Source organism: Ranitomeya imitator, chromosome 6 (assembly GCF_032444005.1).
Source record: "Ranitomeya imitator isolate aRanImi1 chromosome 6, aRanImi1.pri, whole genome shotgun sequence".
In the NCBI taxonomy this organism is placed as follows: domain Eukaryota; kingdom Metazoa; phylum Chordata; class Amphibia; order Anura; family Dendrobatidae; genus Ranitomeya; species Ranitomeya imitator.
This window is the reverse complement of record NC_091287.1, coordinates 212788209-212811398: the sequence shown is the minus strand read 5'-3', so window position 1 is coordinate 212811398 and position 23190 is coordinate 212788209. Positions and strand designations below refer to the sequence as shown.

Sequence of the window (23190 nt, the reverse complement as noted above, 5' to 3'; positions counted from 1 at the left end):
GATAGAAAATACCCAAGTGTGACACCATTCTAAAAACTGCATCCCTCAAGGTGCTCAAAACCACATTCAAGAAGTTTATTAACCCTTCAGGTGTTTCACAGGAATTTTTGGAATGTTTAAATAAAAATGAACATTTCACTTTTTTTTCACAATAAATTAAATTCAGTTCCAATTTGTTTTAATTTACCAAGGGTAACAGGAGATATTGGACCCCAAAAGCTGTTCTACAATTTATCCTGAGTACACTGCTACCCGATATGTGGGGGTAAACTAGTGTTTGGGCGCATGGCAGAGCTCGGAAGGGAAGGAGCGCCATTTTACTTTTCAATGCAAAATTGACTGGAATTGAGATGAGACGCCATGTCGGATTTGGAGAGCCCCTGATGTGCCTAAACATTGAAACCCCCCAAAAGTGACATCATTTTGGAAAGTAGACCCCCTAAAGAACTTATCTAGATGAGTGGTGAGCTCTTTGACCCACCGAGTGCTTCACAGAAGTTTATAATGCATAGCCGTAAAAATAAAAAATTACATTTTTTCACAAAAATGATATATCGCCCCCAATTTTTTATTTTCCCAAGGGTAACAGAAGAAATTGGACCACAAAAGTTGTTGTGCAATTTGCCCTGAATACGCTGATACCCCATGTGTGGGGGTAAACCACTGTTTGGGCGCATGGCAGAGCTCGGAAGGGAAGGAGCCTCCGTTGAATTTTTTAATGCAAAATTTACTGGAATTGAGATGGGACGCTAATGTGCTTCTGATGTGCCTAAACATTGAAACCGCCCACAATTCACACCATTTTGGAAAGAAGACCCACTAAGGAACTTATCTAGATGTTTTATGAGAACTTTGAGCCTCCAAGTGTTTCACTACAGTTTATAACGCAGAGCCATGAAAATAAAAATAATTTTTGTGGAAAAAAAAAGATTTTTAGCCCCCAGTTTTGTATTTTCACAAGGGTAACAGGAGAAATTGGATTCCAACAGTTGTTGTCCAATTTGTCCTGAGGACGCTGATACCCCATATGTGGGGGGAACCACCGTTTGGGCGCATGGCAGAGCTCGGAAGGGAAGGAGTGCCGTTTGGATTGCAGACTTAGATGGAATGGTCTGCAGGCATCACATTGCGTTTGCAGAGCCCCTAATGTACCTAAACAGTAGAAACCCCCACAAGTGACCCCATATTGGAAACTAGACCCCCCAAGGAACTTATCTAGATGTGTTGTGAGAACTTTGACCCCCAAGTGTTTCACTACAGTTTATAATGCAGAGCCGTGAAAATAAAAAATATTTTTTGTGAAAAAAAAGAAAGATTTTTTTTAGCCTCCGGTTTTGTATTTTCCCAAGGGTGACAGGAGAAATTGGACCCCAAAAGTGGTTGTCCAATATGTCCTGAGTAGGCTGATACCTCATATGTTGGGGTAAACCCCTGTTTGGGAGCACAGGAGAGCTTGGAAGGAAAGGAGCACTGTTTTACTTTTTCAACGCGGAATTGGCTGGAATTGAAATCGGACGCCATGTCGCTTTTGGAGAGCCCCTGATGTGCCTAACAGTGGAAACCCCCCAATTCTAACTGAAACCCTAACCCAAACACACCCCTAACCCAAATCCCAACCCTAACCATAACTCTAACCACACCCCTAACCCGAACATGCCTCTAATCCTAACCCCAACCACACACCTAACCCCAACCACACACCTAACCCCAAAACACCCCTAACCCTACTCCCATCCCTATCTCTAACCCTAATGGGAAAATGGAAATAAATACATTTTTTTATTTTATTATTTTCACTAACTAAGGGGGTGATGAAGGGGGTTTGATTTACTTTTATAGCTGTTTTTTTAGTGGATTTTTATGATTGGCAGCTGTCTAACACTACAAGACGCTTTTTATTGCAAAAAATAGTTTTTGCATCTCCACATTTTGAGAGCTATAATTTTTCCATATTTTGGTTCTCAGAGCCATTTGAGGTCTTGTTTTTTGCAGGACGAGTTGACGTTTTTATTGGTAACATTTTCGGGCATGTGACATTTTTTGTTCGCTTTTTATACCGTCTTTTGTGAGGCAGAATGACCAAAAACCAGCTATTCATGAATTTCTTTTGGGGAGGGGGGCGTTTATACCGTTCCGCGTTTGGTAAAATGAATAAAGCAGTTTTATCTAGATGAGTTCCTTAGGGGGTCTACTTTCAAAAATGGTGTCACTTGTGGGGGGTTTCAATGTTTAGGCACATCAGTGGCTCTCCAAACCCAACATGGCGTCACATCTCAATTCCAGTCAATTTTGCATTGAAAAGTCAAACGGCGCTCCTTCCCTTCCAAGCTCTGCCATGCGCCCAAACAGTGGTTTACCCCCACATATGGGGTATCAACATACTCGGGACAAATTGTACAACAACTTTTGGGGTCCAATTTCTTCTCTTACCCTTGGGAAAATAAAAAATATTGGGCGAAAAAATCATTTTTGTGAAAAAATTATGTTTTATTTTTACGGCTCTGCATTATAAACTTCTGTGAAGCACTTAATGGGTCAAAGTGCTCACCACACATTTAAATAAGTTCCTTAGGGGGTCTACTTTCCAAAATGGTGTCACTTGTGGGGGTTTCAATGTTTAGGCACATCAGTGGCTCTCTAAACGCAACATGGCATCCCATCTCCATTCCTGTCAATTCTGCAGTGAAAAGTCAAACGGCACTCCTTCCCTTCCGAGCTCTCCTTTGCACCCAAACAGTGGTTTACCCCCACATATGGGGCATCATCTTACTCAAGACAAATGGTTCAACAACTTTTGGGGTCCATTTTCTCCTGTTACCCTTGGTAAAATAAAACTAATTGGAGCTGAAGTAAACTTTTTGTGAAAAAAGTTAAATGTTCATTTTTATTCAAACATTCCAAAAATTCCTGTGAAACACCTGAAGGGTTAATAAACTTCTTGAATGTGGCTTTGATCACCTTGAGGGGTTCAGTTTTTAGAATGGTGTCACACTTGGTTATTCTCTATCATATAGATGTTAGGGCTAGCGGAACGCACCAAGTAAATATAGATGTTTTATTGTAATTGATCCGTTCGCAGCCCGGGGTCCACCGTGCAGGAGAACCTGCTGCTAGCAATGGCGGCACTATATGGTGGTATGAACTAGCTCTGTTATTTCATAGAGTAGCCGTAAAAGCAAAGCACTGCGCCCTATTAGACTTCACAGAGGCACAGGCTAACTGCCCAACAGAGAGCAGTCAGTGGTCATGCATGCACACAAAACTCCTCGCCGGAGGTGCCAGCATTCTAGGGGCTTATTTCAGCCGGGTCCTTGAACACAATCTTACATGACCACACTGGCACAAAGCACATAACTTAGAAAGCCATGCGGCCATGCAAGCCTTAAATAGTTGCAGCAAGTACAGGACCTTCCTGGAAGGACCAATGAGAGGCTGCTACAGAGCCTGAGCACCTACAGGACCTTCCTGGAGGACCAATGGATCTAGCTGTAGTATCTGAACATGTGACCCTCGATCTCCACTGAGAGATCTTACTCTGGGCATGCTCAGAATGAGAAAAGCAGGACTTAGTCCTAGAAGCGTCTGCTCACCGCTGCCCAGCACTGGCTTCAATGGCAGAAGCAGGAAAAGCAGCAGTAACTCTTTGTACAGAGTCAGACTGAGCGAGATGCTGGGACTGACATCTCCGCTGAACAGGCTCCACTGCGGCAGGAGAAGAATGGGAGATCGCAGCAGAGATGGCCCGAGATTTCCCCTGTGCAGAGGCGGGAACTCGACCCCTAACATTACCCCCCCTCCTAGGGCCCACCTCCTTGGGCCTCGCTACGCTCGAAGGCAGTAATGAGCTGCGGAGCCTGAATGTGCTCAGCAGGCTCTCAGGACCTGTCCTCAGGACCATAACCCTTCCAGTCCACCAAATAAAATTTTTTGCCACGTACCACCTTGCACCCCAAAATAGCGTTCAACTCGTAATCATCCGTAGACGAACCCGATGTCCCGGCAGATGACTCAGAAAACCGGGACATGTATACGGGCTTAAGGAGGGACACATGAAAGTTATCGGTGATACCTAGGCGTGGAGGAAGGGCCAGACGGTAGAGTACAGGATTAACCTGTTCGAGGACCTTGAAGGGACCCAAGTAGCGAGGTGCAAACTTAGTAGACTCATCACGCAGTCTGATGTTTCGGGTGGAGAGCCACACTAAGTCGTCAGGAGCAAAGGTCTGGGCAGGGCGCCGATATGATTCGGCGGAGAACCTCATTCTCTCCTTGGAGGCCCGAATGGCATCCTGAGTGCGGTCCAAAATGTCCCGTGCCTCCACTGCCCAGTCTGCCACCCTGGAGTCAGCAGAAGACACAGGCATAGGCACAGGAACCCACGGATGCTGGCCGTAATTAAGGAGGGAAGGAGTCTGACCGGTGGAGACGGCTACAGCATTGTTAAGCGCAAACTCTGCCCACGGTAACAAGGATGCCCAGTCATCCTGCCAGGCAGAAACAAAATGTCGTAAATATGTGACCAGGGTCTGATTGGCCCTCTCAACCAACCCATTTGTCTCGGGATAAGCCCACGAGAGATTAAACTCAATACTGAGTAGACGACAAAGCTCTCTTCAGAATCTAGATGCAAACTGGGGACCCAGGTCACTGACAATCTTGTCCGGCATACCGTGTTGGCGAAAGATATGCTTGATGAACAACACAGCCAGAGCCCGTGCAGAAGGTAGCCATGGAAGAGGCACCAAGTGAACCATTTTTCGAAAAATGGTCGGTGATCACCCAGATAATGGTGCAGCTACAAGACTTGGGTAAGCCTACCACAAAGTCCATTCCGACCATCTCCCAGGGACTGTCCGCCACCGGCAGGGGTAAAGCAACCCAGCTGGCCGTTGCGGAGGAGACTTGTTCTTGGCACAAGAGACACACGCCCGAACATAGTCTGCGACATCACGAGCCATGTGCGGCAACCAGTATGTCCTTGCCAGTAACTCAGATGTCCTTTTGGAACCAAAATGTCCACCCAACCTGGACGAGTGAGCCCAAGAGAGAACCTCCGGTCGCAAACTGGATGGTACAAAAGTCTTGCCCGGAGGCACAGACTCTAGCGAAATCGGGGCCACAGTTCTCAGGCTCTCAGTGGGGACAATAAGCCGAGGCTCCTCTTCCTCCTCCTCAGATGATACATTGGAGCGAGAGAGAGCTTCAGCACGAATGTTCTTCTCCCCAGAAAGAAAATGTTGGGTGAAATGAAAGCGGGAGAAGAACAAGGACCCTCTGACCTGGTGAGAATTTAACCGCTGGGCTGTCTGCAGGTATACCAAACTCTTGTGATCTGTGAAGACTTGGAAGGGAAAACGAGCTCCCTCCAAGAGATGTCTCCACTCCGAGAAAGCCAACTTCATGGCTAGCAACTCCCTGTCCCCAATGGAATAATTCCTCTCTGCTGTTGAGAAGGTCTTAGAAAAGAAGAAGCAAGGATGCTTCCGACCTTGAGCATCCTTTTGGAAAAGGACTGCTCCAGCACCAACAGATGAGGCATCCACCTCCATTATAAATGGCTTATCTACATCGGAGCGATGTAGGATGGGAGCGCTAGTGAAGTGTGACTTAACGGAGTTAAAGGCCTTGGAGACCTCCTCAGACCACAATTTGGGATTTGCTCCCTTCTTGGTGAGGGCAACCAAGGGAGCTACCAAAGTTGAGAAGTGTGGAATGAACTGGCGATAGTAATTAATGAACCCCATAAAGCGCTGCAATGCTTTAAGAGAATGGGGTTCCTGCCAGTACGTCACAGCCTGTAGTTTGGCAGCATCCATAGCCAATCCCTGGGCGGAGATGATATAGCCTAGGAAAGGTAAGGACTCCTGCTCAAACACACACTTCTCCAACTTGGCATAGAGGGAGTTTGCCCGTAGGAGGTCGAAGACTTTGCAAACATCTCTCCGGTGGGAGTCAAAATCTGGAGAGTAGATGAGAATATCATCAAGATAGACTACGACCGAGGTGGAAAGCATATCCCGGAAGATGTCATTCACAAAGTCTTGGAAAATGGCTGGGGCATTACAGAGCCCGAAGAGCATCACCAGATATTCATAGTCCCCATCCCTGGTGTTAAAAGCCGTCTTCCATTCGTTCCCGTCACGGATGCGGATCAGGTTGTAAGCACCCCGCAGATCTAATTTAGTAAATACCCTTGCTCCCCGAAGCCTATCAAAAAGCTCAGATATCAGGAGCAAAGGATAATTATTCTTAACTTTGATGGCGTTAAGACCCCTGTAATCTATGCATGGACGTAGTTCCCCATTCTTCTTCTGCACGAAAAAGAACCAAGCCCCAGCAGGTGACACTGACTTCCTGATGAACCCTCTTGCCAGATTCTCTTGAATGTACTGAGACATTGCCTTCGTCTCTGGGAGAGATAAGGGATAGACTCGATCCCGGGGAGGCTCAGCACCAGGCAAGAGATCAATAGGACAGTCATAGGGGCGGTGGGGCGGAAGGGTCTCCGCCACCTTTTTGGAGAACACGTCCGCATAGGACCAATATTGCTTGGGGAGAGAGGATAGATCTGCGGGTACCTCAGTAGTAGCAACCTGAACGCACTCTCTCTGACACCTACCCCCACAAGATTCACCCCATCCCAGAATTCTGCCTGAGGACCACTCGATATGAGGAGAGTGGTACCGTAGCCAGGGTATCCCTAACAGGACCTCATCAATTCCCTCAGGAATGACGAGCAGAGATATAATCTCCTGATGGGATGGCAACATAGACAGAGTAAAATGGATGGTCTGGTGTGTTATCTGTGAGGGCAGTGTTGACCTATTCACCACTCGTACCGTTACTGGTGGAGCTAGCATTACCAGGGGTATTGCGTGACGTTGGGCGAAGGCAGAAGACATAAAATTGCCCTCCGCCCCAGAATCCATGCAGAGCTCTACCGAGTGGGTGGATGAGCCTATAGTAATTGTCCCCTTAAAGGACAATTTGGAGGCAAATGTCACCGTGTCTAGTGTACCTTCACCTACTACCACTAGACACTGATGTTTCCTCGACCGCTGGGAACATCTGGTGGCAAGATGTCCTGACTGCTGGCAAACATGACATACCTTGAGTGCACTAGCAGTCCGGGACTTAGATCCTGCTTGTGACTCTTCCATGGCCTCATGTGACTCAGGGACCAGGACTGGAGATTCCAGAGGTTTGGCGAAGGTGGGAGCCAACCGAAACCTCTGCCTACACTGGGCTCGCTCTAATCTCCGCTCGTTAAAACGGAGGTCAATACGAGTGGAGACAGCTATTAACTCCTCCAGTGTGGCAGGAATCTCCCTAGTGGCCAGAGCGTCCTTCACGTGATCAGCCAGCCCCCTCCAAAATATGGGGATAAGGGCTTTGTCCGACCACTCCAGCTCAGATGGTAGGGTACGGAAGTAGACGGCAAAATGGCTGGCCAAGGACAAACCCTGAGTCAATGCCAGCAGTTGGAGCGCCGTTTCATGGGTGACTTGAGGTCCTAAAAAGACCTGTTTCAGAGTGCTCAGGAACAGCGGAGCACTCTACACCACATGATCGCCACGCTCCCACAGCGGCGGAGCCTGTTGTGAATTCTGCTCTTGGGTTCCCTCCAGTGGTTGTAGGTGGGAATGCAATTGTCTCTGACTCGCAGTCCTGGCCAGGTGTATAGGATGATTACAATTCTGACTGGGATATTTAGGTGTGCAGGATCCTTTAGCCCTTGCCAGTTGTCAATGTTCCTTGTGAAGTGTTGGATCACTTTCTGGCTTCTCCTGCTTGCTGCCAAATTCAGCAAAGATAAGTGTCTGGTTTTTGTATCTGTGGCACACTGCTGTGTGCATGTTTCAGTTTTATTCCTGCTCTGATTGTAGGATTCACTGGAGTTGCAGATTTACGCTCCTACATCTTTTAGTTAGATGTAGGAAGTTTTTTGTATATTCTGCTGTGGATGTTTTGAAGGGTTTTAATACTGACCGCACAGAACTCTGTCCTATCCTGTCCTATCTAGGTAGAGTGGCCTCCTGTGCTAAATCCTGTTTTTCTGCCTGTGTATGTTTTTTCCTCTCCGACTCACCGCCAATATTTGTGGGGGGTTGTGTATCCTTTGGGGATTTTCTCTGAGGCAAGATAGTATTCCAATTTCCATCTTTAAGGGTATTTAGTCCTCCGGCTGTGACGAGGTGTCTAGGTGTGTTAGGTACACTCCACGGCTACTTCTAGTTGCGGTGTTAAGTTCAGGATTGCGGTCAGTATAGTGGCCATCTTCTCCAGTGAAAGTTCTCATGCAGCTCCAAAGTCACCGGATCATAACAGGAGCCCATTCCAGCGCCCTGTCCGACAAGAGAGACACAATAAATCCCACCTTTGCCCGCTCTGTGGGAAAACGTGCAGCCAGGAGCTCGAGGTAAATAGAGCACTGACTCACGAAACCCCTACAAGATTAACTATCTCCAGAAAATTTTTCTGGCAGCGGGAGGCTAGATAATGTCGGAACAGGGGTAGCAGTGGACAAGGTTGCTGCAGCCATGCTAGCAGCCTGCACAGCAACTGTGGTAACATCCACAGCTGAGGTTGCGCTCTCGAGAGACACCAACCTACCCTCCAGCTGCTGGATATACCACAAGGACTGCTTATGTCCGCCATTTACTAGCCAGACCCTGGCGCTAGTATTCTGTTAGGGCTAGCAGAACACACCGAGTAAATATAGATGTTTTATTGTAATTGATGTGTTCGCAGCCCGGGGTCCACCGTGCAGGAGAACCTGCTGCTAGCAATGGCGGCACTATATGGCGGTATGAACTAGCTCTGTTATTTCACAGAGTAGCCGTGAAAGCAACACACTGCGCCCTGTTAGACTTCACAGAGGCACAGGCTAACTGCCCAACAGAGAGCAGTCAGTGGTCATGCATGCACACAAAACTCCTCGTCGGAGGTGCCAGCATTCTAGGGGTTTATTTCAGCCAGATCCCTGAATACATACAAACACAAAATCTCCTCGCCGGAGGTGCCAGCATTCTAGGGGCTTATTTCAGCCGGGTCCCTGAACAAAATCTTACATGACCACACTGGCGCAAAGCACATAACTTATAAAGATACTAGCGCATGGCCATGCGGCCATGCGAGCCTTAAATAGTTGCAGCAAGTACAGGACCTTCCTAGAAGGACCAATGAGAGGCTGCTACAGAGCCTGAGCACCTACAGGACCTTCCTGGAGGACCAATGGATCTAGCTGTAGTATCTGAACATGTGACCCTCGATCTCCACTGAGAGATCTTACTCTGGGCATGATCAGAATGAGAAAAGCAGGACTTAGTCCTAGAAGCGTCTGCTCGCCGCTGCCCAGCACTGGCTTCAATGGCAGAAGCAGGAAAAGCAGCAGTAACTCTTTGTACAGAGTCAGACTGAGCGAGATGCTGGGATTGATGTCTCCGCTGAGCAGGTTCCACTGCGGCAGGAGAAGAATGGGAGACCGCAGTGGAGATAGCCTGAGATTCCCCCTGTGCAGAGGCGGGAACTCGTCCCCTAAATATGACTTAAAATGAGATGTGGTCCCTAAAAAAAATTGTGTTGTAAAAATGAGAATTTGCTGGACAACTTTTAACCCTTATAACTCCCTAACAAAAAATATTTTGCTTCCAAAATTGTGCTGAAGTAAAGTAGATATGTGGGAAATGTTACTCATTAAGTATTTTGTGTGACATATCTCTGTGATTTAATTGCATAAAAATTCAAATTTGGACAAATTGCGAAATTTTCAAAATTTTTGCCAATTTTCCATTTTTTTCACACATAAATGCAGGTAATATCAAATAAATTTTACCATTATCATGAAGTACAATATGTCACGAGAAAACCATGTCAGAATCACCGGGATCCATTGAAGCGTTCCAGACTTATACCTCATATAGGGACAGTGGTCAGAATTGTAAAAATTGGCCCGGTCATTAACGTGCAAACCACCCTTGGGGGTAAAGGGGTATATATATATATAAATATATTGACACTAAGGGATTTGTGCAATAACTGAACAATATGCTAGTATTATGAATTAATGCAGGCTCTGTGATTTGATGCCAGGTAGTGACATTTGATATTGAGGCAAGCCATAACTGGCTTTACCATTATCATTCGTGCTGATGATATAGACTGGCAGGGTTTGCTATTAATATAATGATTCTAAGGGATTTGTGTAATAAATGTGGAAAGAGAGCTATTTGGAGCTCCCAATAGGATATTCAATCTTAGCAGTGCAGTGGTTAAAGGAATATGCATCATCTTGATACAAACAAATTCATCCCTACTTAAATTTAGGAATCATCCCTACTTAAATTTAGGTGTGTCATTTATACTTAAACTCTAAGTGATATTAAATTAAATGTGCAAAGATATGGTGGCCATTGTTTTCAGAGGGTAATTGTATGAGCTTCTGCCAATACAGTATTATTATTATCAGAGTAGGTTCCCTCTCCCTTTAGAGGTGAATATTTTTTGGTTTTAATAAATTGTCGTGTTTCAAATATTAGGCCCGTATGAGAGAGATGCCTGAAGAGTCACATTTTTTGGTGTCAATGAGACGCGTAAAGATGGTAGACCTATGATTATAGTTGTGGTACCTTTTTGTGGGCCACAATATTTAGAGTCCTTTGTTTTTTGTGTGTTTTAGTTATTTCCTTGAGTTACACTCAGGTGTTGAATAAGGCATGTGCACATGTTGAGTATTTTGTGAGTTTTTACATCAGTATCTATAAACCAAAACCAGGAGTGGGAGATGAATAAAGAAGTGGTGATGTGTTTCTATTACACATTTCCCGATTGTTCCACTCCTGGTTTTGGCTTACAAATACTGATGTAAAATTCTGACCAAATACTCAACGTGTGAATGTTGGCTTACATTGGTCCATTTTAGGTAGTAGTATTTACTGTTATGGTTGTTTAATGCTTTAATAAACGCTACATTTTATAGAATTATCCCTTTACCAGTGTATCTCATTGTTTGGTTGAAGCAGCAAGAGTCTGATGACCGCTTCTCTTTAACAAATTCTTGCACATGACAGTATTTGAGTTCAATTTCTTTGATTATATAGGGTGAGCAAGGTTTACCTGGTAAAGATGGACAAGACGGACCTCCTGGACATGTGGTTTGTTTGCTTTTTTTATTGTTAATATTTCAGATTGGGTGTGAAAGGGTTCTCAAATCTTGCTCTTTTTTTTCAAATCTTGGTTCGGAGCCCCATATGAATTTGATAGACTAGATATCTTTTCAGCCTGACAAATTATTTTATTATGTTCTTACAATAAAATAAAAATAACATTACATGTTTCAGTGCTCGTCATTATTTTTCTATTTTGACTCTGGCACTTATGTGTTAAGGCCTTCATGCACATTAGATAAAAATCGGCTATGCCCATGGACTAGCAGCTACTGTCCAATAACATTATCAGTGCATATTAAAAATGTCCAACATACAGCTTGCTCCCTTCCTCTTATCCTATTCTTTTGCATGTTTGTCACACTTAAATGTTTTAGATCACTAAGCAAATTTAAGTATTAGACAAAGATAAAACAAACATAAAATACAGTTTAGAAATGATAAAAAATAATAAATGATAAATGGTCTTTATTATTAAGGGGTAACTGGCAGTGAGTCTTTTACAGTGCTCTGGAGGAATTTGGGCTCACTCATCTTTGCAGAATTGTTGTAATTTGGGCACATTGGAGGGTTTCCGAGCATGAACCGCCTTTTTAAGGTCATGATACAGCATCTCAATTGGATTAATGCGGGACTTTGACTAAGGTACTGAAAAATCTTAATTTTATTTTTTATGCCATGCAGAGGTGGACTTGCTGGTGTGGTTTGGATAATTGTCTTGCTGCATAACCCAAGTGCGCTTCAGCTTGAAGTCCAGAACAGATAGCCGGATATTCTCCTTCAGGATTTTTTGGCAGACATCAGACTTCATGGTTCCATTTACCACAGCAAGTCTTCCAGTTTCTGAAGGAGAAAGACAGCCCCAAAGCATCACACTACCAGCACCATATTTTACTTTTGGTATGATGTTCCTTTTATGAAATGCTGTGCTTTTTCTACGTCAGATGTAATGGGGCATACACCTTTCAAAATGTTCAACTTTTGTCTCTTGCCTTGGGAGTATTGTCCAAAGTCTAGGTGATGTCATGAACACCGACCTTACCTGAGGCAAGTGAGGCCCGCAGTTTTTTGGATATTGTTGTGGGGTCTTTTGTGACCTTTTGGTTGAGTTGTTGCTACACTCTTAGGGTAATATTGATCGGCTGGCCACTCCTGGGAAGATTTACTACTGTTCCATGTTTTTGCCATTTGTGTATAATGGCTCTCACTATGGTTTGCTGGTGTCCCAAACTTTAAGAAATGGATTTATAATCTTTTCCAGACTGATAGATCTCAATTACTTTATTTCTCATTTGTTCCAAAATTTCTTTGGATCGCAGCATGATCTCTAGCCTTTGAGGAACTTTTTGTCTACTTCACTTTGTCAGGCAGGTCCTATTTAAGTGATTTTTTTTTTAGAACAGGTGTGGCAGTAATGAGGCCTGGGTTTGTGAATTTGAATTTAGCTTCCCAAAGATGTGATAAACTAGTTAATTTATGTTTTAAGGAGAGGAGGGCAATCACTTTTTCACAGAGGGTCCTGTAGGTTTGGATTTATTTTTCTCTTAATAATAAAGACCTTCATTTAGAAACTGCATTTTGTCTTTACTTGTGTTATCCTTATCTAATATTTAAATTTGTTTGGTGATCTGAAAATTTTAAGTGTGACAAACATGCAAAGACATAAGAAATCGGGAAGGGGCAAACACTTTTTCACACAACTATTTACTGTACCTTTTTGAGGCAGCCAACCAAAATTTCATTGAAAAAGACAACATGAGTGCCTCTATCTTAACAAGGCTTAATATATCTTAATAGTAAGCCCTATGTGCATCTATGTTACACATTATTGCTGACTAGTTCATTATTTACATGTCCACGAAAAAAATGCACATGAACAGAAAAAGATTATCCATGAAAAACATGGAACATGAACACGAACATAAAAAATGGATGTCTGAACGAGCCCAAGGTTAGTGATATCTATTGGACACGCATAGTGTTCATTGAGTTAAGGCTCTAGTGCTACGTCATGGTTTTCATTATAACTGGAAAACATGGCACAGATATGAAAAGTCTGAGGGTATGTGAACAGACGTCAGCACACCTGAATTATATTTTACGCAGACATAACATATGCACAACAATGTCACAGCAACTTTGTTCTTTTTGTTGTTTTTTAGTGCTTCTTCAAGCTGGTTTCAGGCAGATTCTGCCTGAAAAAGATGGTTATGTGCACATGGATTTTTTGTGAGACAGTCAAAAAAAAGTTTTTCTAGTGGGAACTGCATCAGGAAGTGTTACTTCTATGTGGAGTTTTCTGGGTGTTTTTCTTGTCCTAAAGCTTTTTTTGTTAGCATTTTTTCCTGAATTGCTTCCTGTAAAAATTTTGTAAGTATTCAAGCTTTTTTTCTTGGGCTATTTTGTCATTTTTTACAGCAATTAATAAAGTGCTGAAATGCTTACAAAAAAGACACTTGGGTATATTTATGACATTTTAGCAGCCTTCCTATTTACTTCTATTGTAATGAAAGGAGCAGTTTCAAAATGCCTGAACAATTGACAGGTCACTTATTTAAAATGCTTGGTGTTTTTTTTTTTCAAAAATGGATGGTAATTATCAACTATCAAAAAACTAAATGTATGAACAGCAAGTCATTTTCCAATGGAAACTATAAGTGCTCATACTCACATGCAAGAAACTCGGAGTCTCGCATGTTAATACCCGGCACTGCACCTGGCACTCAGGAGCAGAGCGTGCAGCCGCATGTATTCCTATGCGGCCGCACGCTTCGATCTGAGTGCCGGGTACAGTGCCGGGTATTAACATGCGAGACTCATCCGAGTTTCTCGCATGTGAGTATGAGCCCTTAAGAAGAGTATTTCAAGTGTTTCTTGAGCGATTTTTTTCAAGCTTGAGAGTGGACCCACTAAAAAAATTCCATGTAGACGTATATTTAAGTTATGTTCACAGTGCGCTTTTTTCTAACAGTTAAAAACATCAATTTTCCAGAAGCAGAAGATGCATCAGGAAACTCTCTTTTCTCTGGAATTTTGTGATCTCTAAGCTTTTTTTTTTTTTTTTTTTGCTTCCTTTGAATGTTTCCTGAGCACTTCAAAGTTTTTTATGTCGGCGTAAAATCCCTACACAATGAAGAAATGCATACAATATGCTAAAAAAATTACCAGGTAATGAAACTTTGAAGCATTTAAAACAAACTCAAAAGCCAGAACACGTGAACAGAAACCTGTTTTTGCATAGAAATAAATAGAACAAATAGAAAATGCACAGTACAATGGCATCTTTGAGTGTTCATGAAATCTCATCCACTTTGTTTGGACAGTAAATTCAGCAGGTTTCTTGCACAAAATCATTGTGTAATAAATGCAGTATTTAAATTAGTGATTATACAGTGTTGGGGTTATTAATATTTCTGATCAATGATCTCTAATCTGTGGCTCTCCAATTGCAGTAGAATTACAACTCTCACACATGGATAGTTGCAGATTGGAGAGTATTGATGCAGGAGACCAAGACATGACATTAATTTTTTTTAACAGTTCCTTGGTTTGCTTTTCAGAGCTTTTTCCTTGTCCGTGCAGAATTCCAACAACATAGGGGAGTAATTCCCATTTCCACATGCAGTACAGGCAATGAACCTGAATTGTATGAATTAGTTTTAGACAGTGTATAGCTGGTATTTCCTTGAATTTGTCTGCACATAAAGTATCAAGTTTTGAGTGATGGTATACTTCAGAAAATCAGTTTACGCGTTTTTTTATACCTAAATGTCATAAATATAATTTGTTTGTTTCTCACACTATTTAGGGACTAAAAGGTGAAAAGGGTGACCAAGGTCAAAAGGTATGTTACTAGCCACTTTTTGTTACTTTATTTTAAATAAATAAGATTACCAACAAGAACCTTTTATCATTTGTTTTAGTTATTAACAGTATGTAAATTATAGAGCTGTGTGAAGAAAAGCAAGGTATGAAACAGAGGTTTATTCTCAACATTGAAAGTTGTCACCCATCCACAGAAGGTCAGTCCCAGCAGTCTGACCTCCCCACCAATCAATAAGATTGGCGGCAACTGTCATGTGGCATAATGTCACGTGACCACCAAGCAGACAATATTATGGGAAGGCAAGTATAACATGTTTTTATTTCATACTGCAACTTGGGAAACTCAGAAGAGGTTGTCCAATAGGTCAGGGCTTCTGTAGCGTATCTGCCACAAAATGTTATAAAAAAAAAGTTAGCTAGACACGCAAAGAAAAGTCCTCACACAGCTCCAGATCATGGAAAATGGAGACGCTACTGGTCTCGGAAAATGGCACTATTTTTTTTCCTTGCAAACTTTGGATGTGTTATGCACCATTTAAATTAGGAACCTATACATGTTTGGTATCTGCTTAATAGAATAAACTTTGGCACTCAACTTTCAGTAATATGCAAATTTTATTGGCAGCCACTTGTACAAACGTTTCGGTCAGTGATATTGACCTTCTTCAGTGTAAGGCGGTAACATCAAAATAAAGATCAAACAATCAATATGTATAACAAAAAGGAACACAATTTCATAAACAAAAAAACAAAAAACAAGGAGACTAATGCATAGCCATATAATGTGCATATACAGTGATGGATGGGAGGAGGGATGAGGATAATATGAGGGGAAGGAAAGGAAAGAGAGGAAAAGGAGATCATACCTTATTATTTGAAGGCACTATGAGTATGTGGCTCAAGGTTTGAATAAGGTCCTAACATGGATCCTAAATCAGAATGAGAACGTACCATGAGTAAGAGACCATGGTGCTCCAGGGATATGTGTCAGAATAAGGAATAAGAGACTAACCCGTGTAATAATTCTGGTAAGGATAATATATTAGAAAGGGTCAAGTAGTGGTACTCCTCATCCGAGGTATGAGATATATCTATATAAGAGCAAATAGATACATATATGAATGAGAGCACATATATAGGAGTACATATATGGGAGTGGGAGTGAGAGCGAGCCATACATGGAAACCATGATACACATGGGATATGTGGTATGGTGAAAATAGTGAAACTGACCCGTAAAATAATCCTAGTAGGAGAGTATGGTGGAGAGGGTTAGAATAGAACTCCTCTTCAGGGTAGAAAGTTGTATCTATATGGGAGCAAATACATATATGTATAAGTGAGAGTACATGTATAGGGGTGGTAGGGAAAATATATGCATACCATATGTAACTATAAGCTAGAGTGTGGATCCAAGGTGGACCAGACTAATGTCCCTGCCTAGAGATAGGGAAAGACAACGATGTAAGTAAATAAGGTAGCCTCCTAGAGTGAAGCGCCGGCTGGTGTACAGAGTCTTACCGAAGGATGGCAGAGGTGTATGTCAGGAACGCGGTGTCCGCCGCTTGTTCTGAGGTGCGGTGCCATGATTCTGAGCGCTCTTTTGTTGGTGGGGGCGGGACCCATGATCGGCGAAACACCGGAAGTGCGTCACCGGAAGTGATGCGCCGCATATGCCGGTATTACTATGCGTGTCACAGGGGGCAGGAAATGGAATGGTGGTGCGTTCCACCTAAATATGCATTCCACTAAAGCCAGGAAATGTAATGGTGGAGCGCTCCACCATATTGAGAGAGAGTATAGCAGATATATCTGTCCTATGAGCAGTAGAGGGATAGTGGATGCATCTAGATGGTATTGTAAACCATGTATATGGCCCTAAATGAATAACATGAGATGTGCAGAGGAGGCAGGAATAATGAAGGAAATAAAGCAGAAAATGAGAGAAATGAGAGAAAATGAGAAGAAAAAAATAAATAAAGGCAATGGGACTGAGGTGGGGATCCAGGGGGGAGGAGGATCAGGAAGTGAGAATTTCCGTACTGTCATATTCAATATTGGTGACTCTGTAAAACAAAGCAGCGTGTCAATACATTTATGAAAAAGATAAATACAAAGTAAAGCAAGGGCATAATATTAACAACTGTGGGAAAAAACATTATATAAACGAAAGGAGATCGTATTCCCTGTTCAGACCTCTGGGTGTCATAGTCTCCAGCTCGTGTATCCAGTATGCCTCCCTTTTTTTGAGGGTCTGGATACGATTGCCCCCCCCCCCTTCCCCGTCTGGGTACTGGGACATGTTCGATTACCTGGAACTTAAGTTGAGTTATGGAGTGTCCTGCATCAATAAAGTGGTGTGGTAATGGAAGTAATGTGTTTTTACACCTTATGGTGGATTTGTGTTTACTGATGCGGTCCCTTATGGGTTGTGAGGTCTCGCCAATATACAAGAGGCCGCATGGGCATTTAAAGGAGTAAACTACAAAGGAGATATCACAGGTACTGTAGTCCTTAATTTTATGTTGTTTGCCCGAGTGTGGGTGGTAAAAATGGTCTCCTTTTAACACATTCCCACATTGATTACAGCGTAGGCACGGGTGCGTGCCAGTCTTAGGTTGAGAGAAGAATCTCTGAGTGGAAGTGTGTGGGCCTGCCCTGATGTCAGCTTTAACGAGTGTATCTCGAATATTACGGGGCTATTTATAGCAAAGTAAAAAATGATTACGGAACTCAGGTATTTCAGGATGTGCCTCCCCTAGAAGTCTCCAGTGTTTCCTAATGCTGTGATGAAGAATGTGGACATAGGGGTGATATGTATGTACAAACGGTATACGACCCGTTTTGGGCTGTCTGGGGGGTGTAGATGGTTGCAGAGCTGTTATGATCCGGTGACCTTGGAGCAGCATGAAAACTTTCACTGGAGTAAGTGGTAACTATACTGACCGCAAATCCTGATCTTAACACCGCAACTAGAAGTAGCAGTGGGATGTACCTAACAACCTAGACACCTCGTCACAGCCGGAGGACTAAATATCCCTAGAGATGGAAATAGGAAGACTATCTTGCTTCAGAGCAGAGCCTCAAAGGATAGGCAGCCCCCCACAAATATTGGCTGTGAATAAGAGAGGAAAGACATACACAGGCAGAAAAACAGGATTTAGCACAAGAGGCCACTCTAGCTAAAATAGGAAAGGATAGGACAGAGTTCTGTGCGGTCAGTATTAAAACCCTTCCAAAATTATCCACAGCAGATTATACAAAAAATTCCTCCATCTAACTAAAGACGTGAAACATATATCTGCAACTCCAGAGACTAATATACTCAGAGCAGGAATACAATAAAAAAAACAAGCACACAGCTTGTGTGCCATGGAAAAAGAAACAGACACTTATCTTTGCTGAATTCGCAGCTAAGCAGGAGAAGCCAGACAGAGAGCCAATACTTCCCAAGAAACATTGACAACTGGCAAGGACTAAAGAGTCCTGCAAACCTAAATACCCCAGTCAGAATTGCAATTAGCAGATACACCTGTCCAGGACTGCAGCCCCGGGACAACTGCATTACCACCTACAACCACCGGAGGGAGCCCAAAAGCAGAATTCACAACAGTACCCCCCTTGAGAAGGGGTCACCGAACCCTCTCCAGAGCCCCCAGGCCGATCAGGATGAGCCAGATGAAAGGCACGAACCAAATCAGCGGCATGGACATCAGAGGCAAAAACCCAAGAATTATCCTCCTGGCCATAACCCTTCCATTTGACAAGGTACTGAAGCTTCCGCCTCGAAAAATGGGAATCCAAAATCTTCTCAACAACATATTCCAACTCCCCATCAACCAACACAGGGGCAGGAGAATCAACAGAGGGAACAACGACTCCACATATTTCCGCAATAAAGATCTATGGAAGACATTATGGATCGCAAAAGAGCCCGGAAGCGCCAGTCGAAAAGACACTGGATTAATGATCTCAGAAATCCTATAAGGACCAATAAACCGAGGCTTAAACTTAGGAGAAGAAACCTTCATAGGAACATGACGGGAAGACAACCAGACCAGTACCCCAACCCGAAGCCGGGAACCAACTCAACGACGACGGTTAGCAAAACGTTGAGCCTCCTCCTGAGACAACACCAAATTTTCCACCACATGAACCCAAATCTGCTGCAACCTGTCAACCACAGAATCCACACCAGGACAGTCAGAAGGCTCAATCTGCCCAGAAGAAAAACGAGGATGAAAACCAAAATTACAAAAGAAAGGCGAAACCAAAGTAGCCGAACTAGCCCGATTATTAAGGGCAAACTCAGCCAATGGCAAGAAAGCCACCCAATCATCCTGATCAGCAGACACAAAGCATCTCAAATAAGTCTCCAAAGTCTGATTAGTTCGCTCAGTCTGACCATTTGTCTGAGGATGAAACGCAGAAGAAAAAGACAAATCAATGCCCAGCCTAGCACAAAAGGCCTGCCAAAACCTAGAAACAAACTGGGAACCTCTTTCAGACACAATATTCTCCGTAATACCATGCAAACGGACCACATGCTGAAAAACAACGGAACCAAATCCGAAGAGGAAGGCAATTTAGGCAAAGGCACCAAATGAACCATCTTAGAGAACCGGTCACAAACAACCCAGATAACAGACATCCTCTGGGAAACCGGAAGATCGGAAATAAAATCCATAGAGATATGCACCCAGGGCCTCTCAGGGACCGGCAATGGCAAAAGCAACCCACTAGCACGGGAACAACAAGGCTTGGCCCGCGCACAAGTCCCACAGGACTGCACAAAAGAACGCACATCACGCGACAAAGAAGGCCACCAAAAGGACCTACCAACCAAGTCTCTGGTACCAAAAATGCCAGGATGACTAGCCAACACGGAACAGTGAACCTCAGAAATCACTCTACTAGTCCATCTGTCAGGAACAAACAGTTTCCCCACAGGACAGCGGTCAGGTTTGTCAGCCTGAAATTCCTGAAGAACCCGTCGTAAATCAGGGGAAATGGCAGAAAGGACCACCCCTTCTTTCAGAATACCAACCGGTTCTAAGACCTCAGGAGAATCAGGCAAAAAACTCCTAGAGAGGGCATCAGCCTCAATGTTCTTAGAACCCGGAAGGTACGAGACCACGAAATCAAAACGGGAAAAAAACAAGGACCATCGAGCCTGTCTAGGATTCAGCCGTTTGGCAGACTCAAGGTAAATCAAATTCTTATGATTCGTCAAGACCACAATACAGTGCTTAGCTCCCTCAAGCCAATGTCGCCACTCCTCAAATGCCCACTTCATAGCCAACAACTCCCATTTGCCGACATCATAATTGCGTTCAGCAGGTGAAAACTTACGGGAAAAGAAGGCACATGGTTTCATTAAGGAACCAACAGGATCCCTCTGAGACAAAACAGCCCCTGCCCCAATCTCAGAAGCGTCAACCTCAACCTGAAACGGAAGAGAAACATCCGGTTGGCGCAACACCGGAGCAGAAGTAAATCGACGTTTAAGCTCCTGAAAGGCAGAGACAGCCGCAGAGGACCAATTCGCCACATCAGCGCCTTTCTTCGTCAAATCGGTCAAGGGCTTAACCACGCTGGAAAAATTAGCAATGAAACGGCGATAAAAATTTGCAAAACCCAAACATTCTGAAGGCTCTTCACGGATGTGGGCTGAATCCAATCATGAATGGCCTGAACCTTAACCGGATCCATCTCTATAGACGAGGGAGAAAAAATAAAGCCTAAAAAAGAAACCTTCTGCACCCCAAAGAGACACTTAGACCCTTTCACAAACAGGGCATTATCACGAAGGATCTGAAATACCATCCTGACCTGTTCCACATGAGACTCCCAATCATCGGAAAAAATCAAAATATCGTCCAAATATACAATCAAGAACTTATCAATATAAGTCCAGAAAATATCATGCATGAAGGACTGAAAAACACATGGAGCATTAGAGAGTCCGAATGGCATCACAAGGTATTCAAAATGGCCTTCGGGCGTGTTAAACGCAGTTTTCCATTCATCACCCTGCTTAATACGAACAAGATTATATGCCCCCCAAAGGTCAATCTTCGTAAACCAACAAGCTCCCTTAATCCTAGCAAACAAATTGGTAAGCAAAGGTAAAGGGTATTGAAATTTGACCGTGATTTTATTCAAGAGGCGATAATCAATACAGGGGCTCAAGGAACCATCTTTTTTAGCAACAATAAAGAACCACGCTCCCAACGGTGAAGAAGATGGACGAATATGCCCTTTCTCCAAAGACTGCTTAATATAGCTCTGCATGGCAGTATGTTCAGGCACAGGCAGGTTGAAAAGTCGACCCTTAGGAAACTTACAGCCTGGAATCAAATCAATAGCACAATCGCAGTCCCTGTGCGATGGAAGGAAACTGGACTTGGGCTCATCGAATACATCCTGAAAATCAGACAAAAACTCTGGATTTTCAGAAGAGGAAGAAGAGGAGATTGACATCAAAGGAACATCTTTATGAACCCCCTGACAACCCCAACTAGTCACAGACATGGACTTCCAATCCAACACAGGATTATGTACCTGCAACCATGGAAAACCCAGCATGATAGCATCATGCAAATTATGCAACACCAGAAATCGACAATCTTCCTGATGGGCTGGCGCCATGCGCATGGTCACCTGTGTCCAAAACTGAGGCTTATTTTTAGCCAAGGTTGTAGCATCAATGCCCCTTAAAGGAACAGGGTTCTGCAAAGGCTGCAAGGGAAAACCACAACGCCTGGCAAACTCAAAGTCCATTAAGTTCAAGGCGGCACCTGAATCCACAAACGCCATGACAGAAAATGATGACAATGAGCAGATCAAGGACACCGATAACAGAAATTTAGGTTGTACAGTACTGATGGTAAATGAACTAGCGATCCTCTTTGTCCGCTTAGGGCAGACTGAAATGACATGAGAAGCGTGGCCACAATCATAACACAACCCATTCTGACGTCTGAATCCTTGTCGTTCCGTTCTAGACAGAATCCTATCACACTGCATTGGCTCAGGAATCTGCTCTGAGGACAATGCCACAGCGCGCATAGTTCTGCGTTCCCGCAAGCGCCGGTCAATCTGAATGGCCAGAGACATAGAATCACTCCACCATAACGTCTTTAACAGATTCAGAAAGACCCTTTCTGAAAATTTCCACCAAAGCATCATTATTCCATTTAGTCAACACAGACCATTTTCTGAATTTCTGACAAAACAATTCTGCCGCCTCTTGACCCTGAGACAGGGCCAACAAGGTCTTCTCAGCTTGATCCACAGAATTAGGTTAATCATATAATAATCCTAAAGCCTGAAAAAAGAAGTCTACATTAAGCAAAGCCGGATTCCCAGATTCCAGGGAAAATGCCCAATCCTGCGGGTCGCCACGCAGCAGGGAGATGACGATTTTAGCCCGCTGAATGGAATCACCGGAGGATCGAGGTCTCAAAGCAAAAAACAGTTTACAGTTGTTTTTAAAACTCAAAAATTTCGACCTGTCACCAAAAAACAAATCAGGAGTAGGAATCTTCGGTTCTAAAACAGGAGTTTGAACAATATAATCAGAAATACCCTGTACCCTAGCAGCAAGCTGGTCTACACGAGAAGCTATTTCCTGAACATTCATGCTAGCACAAGGCTCCTCAGCCACCCAGAGATAAAGAGGGAAGAGAATATAAAGCAGACTGAAGAAAAAAAAATGGCTCAACACCTTTCTTCCCTTCTTCTGATATGCATTTAACTCATTATAGGCCAGTTGTACTGTTATGATCCGGTGGCCTTGGAGCAGCATGAAAACTTTCACTGGAGTAAGTGGTAACTATACTGACCGCAAATCCTGATCTTAACACCACAACTAGAAGTAGCCGTGGGATGAACCTAACAACCTAGACACCTCGTCACAGCCGGAGGACTAAATACCCCTATAGAAGGAAATAGGAAGACTATCTTGCCTCAGAGCAGAACCCCAAAGGATAGGCAGCCCCCCACAAATATTGGCTGTGAATAGGAGAGGAAAGACACACACAGGCAGAAAAACAGGATTTAGCACAAGAGGCCACTCTAGCTAAAATAGGAAAGGATAGGACAGAGTTCTGTGCGGTCAGTATTAAAACCCTTCCAAAATTATCCACAGCAGATTATACAAAAAATTCCTCCATCTAACTAAAGACGTGAAACATAT

General features: G+C 43.5%; 1 protein-coding gene across 2 annotated transcripts in view; it reads left to right on the top strand.

The window, feature by feature from the left end:
- COL15A1 (collagen type XV alpha 1 chain) overlaps positions 1–23190 on the top strand; it is a 1189398-nt gene that overhangs the window by 748563 nt on the left and 417645 nt on the right. For both annotated transcript variants that reach the window (XM_069730463.1, XM_069730464.1), the window contains 2 exons: positions 11100–11153; positions 14974–15009. In XM_069730463.1, the coding sequence (XP_069586564.1) occupies positions 11100–11153; positions 14974–15009 (90 nt within the window). The remainder of the gene's footprint in view (positions 1–11099; positions 11154–14973; positions 15010–23190) is intronic.